Raw genomic sequence first — 12,290 nt, 5'->3', positions numbered from 1 at the left:
ATCAAAAAAGTAGTAACGAAAAAATAGATGAACATTTTATTGGGAAAGATAACATAACCAAATGGAAAAAAAAAAACTAAATTGTCACAGCGTGTAAACAACAGACCACAAAATATTTTAGTGTGTTCGCCAGACATTGTGGGATCTGCAAAACAGGTCAAAACTAATCTCGAATGCTGGAACTGTTTCATAAATAAGGAAATATTGGACATCATTGTTCAGCATACAAATGAGTACATTGTAAAAATTCTGTCACAATTCTTTCATGAGAGAGATGCAAAATGTACAGACCATGTCAAAATGAAAGCATTTATAGGGCTGCTATACCTGGCAGGTGTACTGCACAGTAATAGGAAAAGCTTATAGTGAATTTATATAATAAACATATATTGTTTTTACTTTGTGGAAAATTAAAATTTCATTCTGAATAAATAATAAGTATGCTTACACGTTATTTTCATTCACTTTCAATTTAAATAAGTAAATATCATACACACATCTAGTAGATGCATTATGCCCAAACTCATAACTTTTGCATTGCGCCCGATGGAGGGTTAAGCAATGTGCTATCAATGCCTCATACAAACATCAATAAGGAGTCTTGATCTAGTGATGTTTTATTTATCAGAGGAGAAATGTATGTAACTTAACTATTTCTTTCTCATTTAAGACTCAAGCAACTCAGAACTGCTAACACCTTCAATAGCTATCGTTGCTAATCCCTCTTAGCCTTCAATGTCTTATTATGGACCAAATGTCCGGTGAAATATTGAGATGAGGGGAATGTTCTCTCAATCTGTGCTGTCTGCTTTGAGATTATTGAACACTTGAAATATGGCAAGTGCAACTGAGCAACTGAATCTTAAATTTGACTTCATTTTTGTTCATTTACATTTATATTTAAATAGCCACATGAGGCTAATGGCTACCCTATTGTTACTGGAGCAAGCCCACTAATAGCATCAACAAGTGACAATCAACAGTTTGACAGTAGTGAATTAGAATAAAAATCATACAAAGCAAACATGAGTTAAGAAGCACAGCAGCAAAAGGGCAATTAGGTATAACCATTATGGCATCTGAATGCATCACAGATCAGGGGACATTTTAATAAATGGTGTTTTTAACAGCAATTTTCAAGGTTAAGCAATCGTAATTTCATGATACACTCTGGTCAAGATTCTCTCAGACCCAGAAAAACTACCTAAATGTCCCCAAACTCAATCTCATATATAAAAATAATATTTCTTACCTGCCATCACTCCATAGGTTGATGGCTGGTTTCCATAATGACAGGAAGGAACAGAATAATGAAGTCCCGTTGCTGTGTTTTCCAACGTTGTCATCAAGAAATACGTACGCAAACATTTAGAAGTTTGTATCAAAGACAAAATAGACGGGACTGGTAAGAAAATGTATGAGGATTCAAGACACATTGGTTTTATTTCAAAAATGCACATTTATGTGATTCTTAAATTTATATGCCAATTGTTCGTTCTCATTTGGAGAAAGTTCTCTGATAAGTAAGTTAAAATTAGGAGGTAAAGTTCGTCTCAAGTAATGGATCATGCATCACCAAAGCAGACTATAGCCATCATTGATTATCCTATGCTCTGTGAGGGGAGATGGACCAGTTTGGATCTTGGTTAACTGAGAGCTGCAGAATTCTTGTAGGTTCTATCCAATATAGACATTGCAATAAACTGACTAGAGGAATAGTCTCTTAAAATTCTTGTACAACATGGTATTATAAGGTGGTCTTTCTCTGGAAGAATGAATAGAGAAATTGACTCTTGAACAGTCTTTACTTTTTGTTTATTCTAACTAATGTCTTCCATTAAAGAGGAAATGGCAAAGCAATTAGCCTATTGGTTACACTTATAAAAATCCCAGTAAATTTAGAGGTTTATGAAAAAACCTGTGGACAGCGTGTGATGTGTTTATGTAGATTTTGAAACCTTGAGGTTGTAGGTTTTCTTCATGCACACAATTTAATAATTCTAATGATAAAGCTGGTCAAAAATTAAGTTCATTGTTTTTTGAGTGACTAGATGTCTATAAAGGTTGTGCCTAGTATATAAACATAAACATAAAAGGTAAATGGTTATATACCTTGTGGAATCAATATGTATTTTAAAAGTAAATTAGAATTATATATGTATTTTTTAAATCAAGCTTTAAACAAGATGACTAAAAGAATGGCCTTTTGACAATAAAATCACTAGCCAATGTTTCGTTATATATTTTATTTTCTTATTTTCCTTTATATCCTGAATATAGTGTTGGATTTTCATTAACATAATATAATATCTTCTTGAAAAAATATTAGAGATATTATAAGGTGTACAATTTGGATCCTTTGAAAATATTGAGATATAATTTAGTGATTAACATAAGGTCTCTTTAGAAAGTAAACTATTTTTCTCTAACTATAGAAAAATATTTAATATTTTAAAATATCTGCATAAATTTTTATTTTACAAGTGACATAGAAAGAACTAAAATCATTTTACTGTATGATTATACATAAAGACCTTACTATGCATTCCAAAATTAAACAAACATGAAACACATTAAATACCCAAGTGCGCTTCTCATTATAACCATTATTTCTAATTCTTCATTTAGGTAATGAGAAGTATATGGCTACAATTTGATGGAAAAAAACCCATAAAATCAGTGCTATTATTTAAAATACATTTAGGTCATGTTTATGCATTAGAATTTTTTTACTTCATAAGTTTTAAATACCTTTTGTTTCTCCAATTTTGAGAAGTTGAATAAATGATAGGTTAATCTAAATGTGTGTTATTTATTTAAAAACAAACATTTTTTAAATAAATAAATAGGGTTTTGAGCCAAAACATGCTAAATCATTACCTCAGTTCTAAATTTTATTTTCATTCTGGCCAAATAATGCTCACTCACAGTATATTAAACAAGCAATGTATTATTCTCCTCATCCCCTATTTAAAGGAAGATCTAGTATTGAAAATATACAAGTAAGCTGTGTGGTAATAGTTTAAAGTTTTATAGCACGTATTTTTGGTTACAATACTTTATTATATTTTCAAAAAATATGTTTGGAGTGTACTTCCATTATTACTTTTACAATTAAAGTACACCAATCTTAGGTAGATGAAAAAAATCTTTAATGGTTTTTAAAGTCCACCTATGTAATCTCTGTATTCTTTAAAATTCAGCTAATGATTAATGCCAAACTTACATATATATTTGGAAACTGCCTCATTATAATAAAAGATAAAGCTTAACCCCTTTAAGTCAGAATATAAATTTATCAACTCAAATTTTGATTTCTAAATGTGTAACATTTATTTCATATTTAGATTGCTTTCAAAACAAGTGGAAAGGGAATAGTATATTGCTATTTAATGGAAGATATTTACTCAATTCAAGGATTTGTCTATTTATAATTTTACTTTAAAACATTAGCAAACCATACTCATATAGTTGTGTTTAAGACAATATATTTGAATTATCAAGTTTAATTTTCCCTTAAGAAAGTTAAGTAAGAAAATATTAAAGCTTAGTTAGAGGTTGAAGCCTCTTCAGAACTCAACCTTGAGAAACTTTAATTCAGCTCATGAGCTCTAAATGTTAATTTTGCTTCTAGCTTTTTTTTTGAGTTTTGAATTATGTTTTTAAAAAGGTAAATTTATTAAAATTGTTTAACTAGCTTATTCTTTGAAACCCATTGTTGTTGGTATTGGGAATCAGGTAGTTGTGTTTACTATGAGGTATATGGCTGTTTTTAGGATGGGAACAAATGTAATCTAAAAACCAAATGACTCTTTAAGTTAAAGAAGTAACACTTTAAAAACACTAAATTATTTTAGACTATTTCTTCAGCTTTGCTCTTTATCCATAAACTTTCCATTTAAATGGTTTTGGATTAAAAATAGCCAAACTCAATGTTTACTTATGTAAAGAACAGATCTTTATAATCAAACCAATAATAAAATACTGCACTTATTAATATTTTTTGAAAAATTTCTTAGACATTTGGCCTCCTTAATATCCTTAATATTTAACTTAAGACATATTAAACCGAAGGGGAAAATAAAAGAAGCAAACACAGTCTAAACTAACAAGATTCAAAGCATCCATTCTCAAACCTTTAGGCCCAGCCACCTGTAGGTGGTTATTGGAGTCAGTACCTGTAGACATCACATTGGTGGCGTGGTTGGAGACTGGTAGGCACTCGGCAGCGCTGTGATGCATTATCAGAGGCAGAGTGGCAGAAGACTCAGAATTCAGAGGTATAAAGGTTTCAGCCGAAGTAAAAGGTTGGCAACTCATTCCCACAAGAGAGTAGAAAAATGAGAACTGCTACTCCCCAAATCAAAGTTTTATTATATTACCGTCTCAACGGGCTGTTTCAAATCTCACTACCTGCATATATACATCAGGAAGGCTCTGAAGCACCAAGAGGGCGCGTGCTGGTATTTATACTGCAGGGAAATCCCCTTATACATGTTAATCATCTTTTCCCAGGGGTATTGCTTTATCAATCTGAACTGTCTTCCTTCTCACTCAAACATAATCCATGCCCAAGAGGAAAGCTGGTTCTGGGGTATGGACTAAGGGGAAGGGAGAAATCTGAAACTTTCTTTGACAACTTCAGTAATTCAGGCCTTTTAGAAATACATCAAGAACTTAAAACAAAACAAAAAAGTCTCTCAAAGAAATAATGCTACAGTAAGTTGAAAAATAGTAGGTGTCTTTTTGTTACTAGCATAATGACAAATTTATATATATGTATAAATATATATATAAATATATATGAGGTTTTTTCTTTCTTGATAACTTCTCATTAAATTTGCAAAATAACAAGAGAACGTATTACATAATTTTAAGAAATTATGAATACTTAAGTTTAAATTGAAAGAAGCATAGAAAACTAAATATGAGAATGAATTTATTGCCAACTAGTGATTCACACTCAATGATATGATTTTGAAAAAACCATGAAAATCAATTTAATAGTATTATAAATAGAAAATTATTGAATAAAATTATAATAATCTGTAGACAAGATAAACATGAGAAACAGTACCTCTCCTTTGACTTCAATTTACTCATTATGGGTGAATATTTAGGAAGCTATTACTAGATGCCTACAAGATTCTAGGCACTTTCTACATTTATGTCATGCAAATCTCACATCTGCCTGAGTTACATACCACACCATCCTCACTACACTTGACTGAGCTGGAACCTCTGATCTTAGTCATTCTTCTCCAGAAGCCTGTAGTAACCATGGTAGCACTGGGTGCAAACTTTGTACACAGAATATATTGATATTATATGAGAATGGGAATAAAAATCAATTACTACGAACAATTGATTCAAAGATAAATATCAGCATCAAGATTTTACAACGATCATGAATTCTTCTATGTATAGATGAATGAATGCAATACTATTTTTCATTTCATGAAAATATACATATTTTCAGAATGTATACGAGGGATAACGCAGCAAACAGAAGTAACCTGACAGGCATAGATATTGCTGACGTAAAAAAAGGCCATGCTTCATTTGATTTTTTGAAATTTTATATTATGGAATGTTTCAAGATAACTTGGCATTGGTTGCTTTGTGCTAATTTCATGTTAATATTGACCAGAATACGTTTTCAAAAAAAATTGCTTTGTTAATAACCAGTTGATATTTTATAGAAGAAAAGATGTTATAAGGTTGCCCAAATCATTAGATATTTCCTGAAAAAATATTCGTTCTTAAAATAATGTATTTTTCCATTCTGAATTCTGTATCTTTGAAGCTCCATTAATTTTTCTAATGAGAGGGGATTACAGGTGTCAAAAGTATTTATTTTACTCTTGCAGCATTCTTGATTTTTCAGAATTCACATATCTGAAAAAAGTACTTTTTCAGTGTGTTCATAAAGAAAATTTTCTAGTGAAACTAAATAAATATAAGTTTATTGGGCATTGAATGTTTTGAAAACTAAGTAAATGATAGTTACAGAGAATAGCACTTGAAAATTGCCCCTAATGATTTTGCTATTATTATTTAGAGTGATTGGAATGTGTTGGTAAAATGTATCAATCAATGATAGTAAAGAGCACTGTAAAACATGCCTGGAATAAAACACAAAAAACTTTCCCAGCAGATTGCCGTGCTACCTAGAAGTCTAATCTTAGACATAATTTCTTTATTCATAGTTTTAAATACTTTACTATAAAATGCAAATCAGAATGTTACAGTTAAAGTTGGGTAAAGCCAGGAAATAAATGTTTCCATTATAGAATTCTCCCTTAGTACTATAAACTATTAATTTATCAACTTTAATAAGATTTTTATAAAATTTTAATTTTACATAATATTGAATTATATAGCTCTATTACAATTTAATCTTTTTTATTGTTGGGTGTTTGTTTTTTTTCTCCTTTCACTTTTATAAATAACAGTGCAATTAATTCTTTTGTCCAAAATGGTTTGTTACACAATGCATTTTTATAGTATAGTGATAGGATTGTTTTGAACTTCCCCCCTTAGGATGTATTCTCAGAACTAGGAGTACTAAATTTGTCTTATGAGATTTTTAAAGTTCTTGAAAACATTTCCAAATTGTTTTTAAAAAAGACATTGTTTTTAGAGCAGTTCTAAGTTCACAGCAAAATTGAGCAGAAAGTATAGAGAGTTCACATGTACTCCTGGACCCCACACATCCATAGTTCTCCCCACTATCAATATCCCCACCAGAATGGCACATTTATTACAACTGTTGAATCTACATTGACACATCTTTATCACCCGAAATCCACTGTTTATATTAGAGTTCACGCTTGTACTCTCTATGGTTTTATGTATACGTATATATACTCTAGAATATAGTCAGTCCTTATGAAATATTTTTCTGGAATGAATTAAAATGTGATTTTTAGAATACTTAGTTTATTTTTTTTCAATTACAGTTGACATCCAATATTACTTCATATTAGTTTCAGGTTTTGACAAATTTATAATGAATGACTGTATCCATCATTGTTGTATCATATGGAATAGTTTCACTGCTCTAAAATTCCTCTGTGCCCCATCTCTTCATTCTTCCCTTCCTCCTAACTCCTGGCACCACTGATCTTTTTATTGTCTCCATAGTTTTGCCTTTTTCAGGACGTCATGTAGTTGGAATCTTACACTATGTAGTCTTTTCAAATTGGCTTCTTTCACTTAGTAATAATATGCATTTAAGTTTCCTCCATGTCTTTAAATGGCTTGGTGGCTCATTTCTTTTTAGTGCTGAATAATATTCCATGGTTTGGATGTACCGCTGTGTATTTATCCATTCACCTACTGAAGGACATCTTGTTGCTTGCACATCTTGGCAATTATGAGTAAGGCTGCTATAAACATCTGTGTGCAGATTTTTGTGTAGGCATGTTTTCAACTTCTTTGGGTAAATAACAAGGAGTGCAATTGCTGGATCATATGGTAAGAGTATGTTTAGTTTTGTGTGAAACTGCCAAACTGTCTTCCAAAGTAGCTGTTCCATTTTGTATTTCTACCAGTAATGAGTGAGAGTTCCTGTTGCTCCACATCCTGACCAGTATTTGGTGTTGTCAGTAGTTTGAGCTTTAGCCATTCCAGTAGGTAATGCAGTGGTATCTCATTGTTATTGTAATTTGCACTTTCCTGATAGCATCTGATGCCAAGCATCTTTTCAAATGCTTATTTGGTATCTGTGCTTCTTCTTTAGTAAGGTGCCTGTTCAGATCATTTGCCTATTTTAAAATTGGGTTGTTAATTTTCTTATTGGTGAGTTTTAAAAGTCATTTGTGTATTTTGGATAACAATCCATAATTCTGTGAATAATTTCTCTCAATCCATGGCTTGTCTTCTAAATTACTGTTTCAAATAATTCGTTTTATTGTGATTTGGTTTCAAATATAAAACTGAGCAAAAAAATTGTTTGTTATTAGAAGACATGGGGGTTTCTTGGAACTCACAGAAAAAAAGGTCAGACCATAGGCAGAGGCTGGGTAGGAAATGGAAAGCCATTTGCCACATCTAACTCTCCTACGCTTTTCCTGTGTCCCTCACTTTCCCCACTCTCTACAAAGCAGCCTGGCTGAGTCTCCATCTACGCCACCTCATAGATCTGCAGATTATGCCTGGAGCTTTAGCCAGACAAAGAGATTGCCTTGCTCTTTCTTAGTCTACATTTATGAGAGAAACATGCTGATTGGCTACGGCTATTAGCGTATTCCAACATGTTGCGCATGTCCACACATGTAAATGGACTGGTTTGCACTGCAAGCATTCAGGCACTTGTAGACAATGAAGAATTGTTACCTGGGAAGACATTCCTAAAATGTGATTGATAGTGTTCTATCGCTTTACAATAGCACCAGTAGAGTAAAATTGACATTTTCTTTTGCATTTTCAGTGTCAGTAATAAAGTCTAAAAGCTTAGTCTTTATTAGTCTGTTAAGACAATGGCATTTATTAATTTAATTTGCATTTTTGATTGTTAATATACTAAATATGCTACCTTTTCATATCTATATTAGCTCTCTCTACTTATCGTTTAGTTAATTAACAGAGAGTATGTTTTGTTCTTTGTTTACCATCTTGCAGTTCTATTATCAATTTATGTGTTTTTAAAAAAAATATTATGAATATTAACTTGTGCTGTTTTTATCATTTTATTATCAAAATGTTCCTAATTTCTTTCTTGTCTTTTAAACGTATGTTAGACAATGACATACATAATGTTTTTATGAATTAAATACGTTGATCTTTTGAGCATTTCATAATGATTTTAAGTTTTAAAATTCTCTCTCAACCAGAGGTTTTGTTTTTGTTTCTGTTTTTGTTTTTTGTTATTTTGGAGCCTTAAAATATGTCTTGAGATTTTTATTCATTATGTTTCTAGAGTTCATTTATAATTCCTTAGATACTAATGAAAATTATAGCACAATTTGAAAACTATCAACTAAATAAAAAGAAAAATCCACTTCAAGTTAAAGTAATAAAAGTAAATATAGCAGAAGCTTTGGCCAGGCACTTTTATTAGCTGGTTCATTTACTGTACCACCTCTTCAATTAAGCAAAGGGTTATTTAAAAAAAAAATACATTGCTTAAGTTTTAACAGAATGACCACATTTTAAGAAAATATATAAACCCAGGAAAAAATGATATTATGTTAAGAAATAATATTCAAATCGGTTCATCTCCAGGTGATAGAATTCAAAGCTTTTATTCTTTTTCAGATCTATGTTTCCTAATTTTTCCACATTTTTGCTTGAGTTGAAAAGTATAGTATAATGGTTCAGCATGTAGATATTAATGGATTCTGGAGCCAAATGGTTGGAGTTTGAACCCAAGCTTGACACCTTAACGGCTATGTAATGATTGGCAAGTAACTTCACCTTTGAGTGTCTTGGTTTATTTTACCTGTAAAATGGAGATAATACTGATACTTGTTTCATTTAGAAAAATGCTTGGCATGTAATAAATTCTTAGTAATGTTGGCAATTATTAATAAGTGAATTTTTAATAATAATGTTTATGATTATTAAGTTTATGTGCCCTATATGTTTTATTTCAATTGATCCTCACATTTTACAGACTGGGAAACTGAGTCATAGCGAGATTAAAGACTTACCAAAAGCCATACAGTAAGTAGTAGAGCTCGTATAGGAATCCAAGTCATTTAAAGCCTGAGCAAGCTACGTAATGCTGTCATATATTTTATAAGAAAAAATGTTGATGTCAAGATTTGTCTAACTCTAGTTCCATAACTCTATCTATGTATTTCTATATGAAGATATTTTGTTTGTCACATGCTTTCAGAGAGAAAACATGAGGAAAAAAACTAATTTTCCTCTAAGACACAGTGTTCTCATGTTTTCAGGATCTGAATCTCTATATAAACCTGGATTAGTATTCAGGTATATTATGTGAATAATATAAAAATTATTTCTTGTAAAATAATGGACTAGCACAGCTGAATAACTGAACCTTACTTAATAATGTGTTCAATTGCTGATAATGATTCATTCTTCACCAACTTGCAGTTCAAGTCATATCAAACTGATTAGAATGTGTGGTTATTTTATACATACATATATAATATAATATAATTAATATATTATATTTACTTTTATACATACATATATAATTATATTATATTATATTAATTATATTATATTATATATATAGAGAGAGACAGACAGAGAGAGAGAGATTAAGATGGGGGTATTCCCATAAGAATATGAAAATGAATCTAAATTAATTTATTCAGTTAGTCTAAGTGGCAATAAAATGTAGTATTCCCACAACTCATAACTTTTGAAAAGATGATAAATTTTACTCAAAGCGGTTTTTTTAAAAAAAAGATTGTACAGCCATATGGCCTGAAAAGGACCCCAGCCACACTGGAAGCAGACATTATTTAAAGTGTACATCAGTCATGCATGTCACATGTGGCTCTTTATTGATAGTGAAAGCAGCGATGAATATGCACATTATTCAGTTCATTCTTGTTTAATTTTTTGCATATCCAGAAACCAAGGTTCTTTATTGCACAGGGAAGAGATAATTACAATGGCTTGCAACCTTGCTGAAAATGAGTGTTCTCTTAATGCTGTCTAAAGGGTAAACTTGTTACTTATGGAAAATAAATGTCAAGGTAAGACACTGACTTAGTAATGATGCGCATTCATAAGGGCCCTATCCCTGTTGTACTGGAATTCATGGGTAGATTTATCACTTGTTTCACTCACTTAAATAGAGTAAGTCTTGTCTAAACAATGTGTCTGAATTATTTAGTTGTAAAACCTCTTTGCTCTGAGTTTCATTAGGCAGCATTAATACATGATGCATAAAGATACATTCTGGAGTCTATAAATCTTTCACAAGAGATGCTCGCTATTTGAACCTGAATTATAAATCTTATATTTTATTCCTTATACTCTTGATGTTAAAAAAAAAATGATTAGCTCCTTAGTAGTCTTACTGGGTGACACAAGGATATCATATGGTGTAACAAGAAATAAATACGGAACACAGCAAATTAATTGATACTGTGCCGAAAGAGTCTGAATCCTTTTTCATTTAGGCATCTCTGAAGATGAAAGAAGCAGAATACTTTCCTTAGTTACTGCAACGAGATTATTTAATTATAATCATCTGGCTATGGCTTAGTTCATGACACAAGATAATCTATTGTAGGGGTTGTAGAAGGGAGACAATGTAAACGGGGGTGCAAAGTGGGAGAAAGAAAGGTGTTTCATTTCCTCTGATGCAGATCAAAGGCTACATTTGATTATTTGGGATTGCCTCAGTGTTTTTGTTGTTTTTGAGGAGGGCTGGAATACGTCAACTGAAAAATTCATTAATTTCTGTGTAATTCACAATGGTTGGTAAAAAAGAAATTCATAAAAGTGAAGATAAACAAGATTTATTGCAGATCACAATGAAGAATTAGAAGGTTTTTAGAAGACAGATTCATACTACATTCTGCTCTAAGACTATGTATCCTAAAATGTCTATATTATTAATACCCTCTTCTGCTTACCTTTTTTTTACTACCATGTTTAAAAGTATAATTTATGCTGCTTTTACCTTTCCAATTTATCATGCAGAAATGTCATAAACAGATGAAATATTGTTAAATTTCTGTGTAATCAATCACAGAACAAAAGATATAATAACCTAAACTTTCATAAATCTGTACTATTCTGAATTGGATGTGGCTATCTTTTTCAATTAATGATTTAAATGGAAAAAATAAATGGCTTCACAAATAGGGGCGAATTAACTAAATGTATTGAAAGGTCTCAGTTATGGGGGAATGTTATTTGAGAATAGTGCTGAGGGCTTTTTTTGGCATGCAGGCACACAGTACTATTTAGTGCCTAACTATTAAAAATAAACATTCTTTAAGAAAAATAAGTCCTGGGCCGGCTGAGTGGCACCATGGTTAAGAGCTGGCTTGGGACACCAGAGGACCCCGGTTAGGATCCCACATAGGAGGGCCAGTGACACTGCCCTCTACAGCTAAGATGCTGAACAACAGCTCAACCTGGAGCTAGGCTGCCGTGAGTTGCCGGCGACTGTGTAGGCTGCAGCCCCTGCTGCAGTGGGTTGCCATGGGCTACCGTGTGTAGCCAGCAGCCACTGTGAGCGGCAGTCCAGAAGCCCGCGGTGACTGATCTGCCTCTCCCAGGAAGAGCGCAATGATGGTGCCAACTTGGGCCAGTGAAGCAACGCCCTCCACAACTAGACTGAAGAACAA

The 12,290-nt window shown here is 31.9% G+C and overlaps 1 protein-coding gene across 2 annotated transcripts in view; it reads right to left on the bottom strand.

The window, feature by feature from the left end:
• Positions 1 to 12,290, bottom strand: part of POU1F1 (POU class 1 homeobox 1) — a 39,447-nt gene that overhangs the window by 14,679 nt on the left and 12,478 nt on the right. The window contains exons 1-2 of one of the 2 annotated variants that reach the window (XM_019629863.1): positions 4,179 to 4,436; positions 1,253 to 1,324 (exon numbers count right to left, since the gene is read on the bottom strand). In XM_019629863.1, coding sequence (XP_019485408.1) covers positions 1,253 to 1,324; positions 4,179 to 4,320 — 214 coding nt within the window. In that variant the 5' untranslated portion in view covers positions 4,321 to 4,436. Of the gene's footprint in view, positions 1 to 1,252; positions 1,325 to 4,178; positions 4,437 to 12,290 lie in introns of those variants that run through there. The other variant, XM_019629864.1, reaches the window with a different exon arrangement.

Source organism: Hipposideros armiger, unplaced genomic scaffold, assembly GCF_001890085.2.
Source record: "Hipposideros armiger isolate ML-2016 unplaced genomic scaffold, ASM189008v1 scaffold_874, whole genome shotgun sequence".
Taxonomy (NCBI): domain Eukaryota; kingdom Metazoa; phylum Chordata; class Mammalia; order Chiroptera; family Hipposideridae; genus Hipposideros; species Hipposideros armiger.
This window is presented reverse-complemented; position numbering and strand designations above follow the sequence as displayed.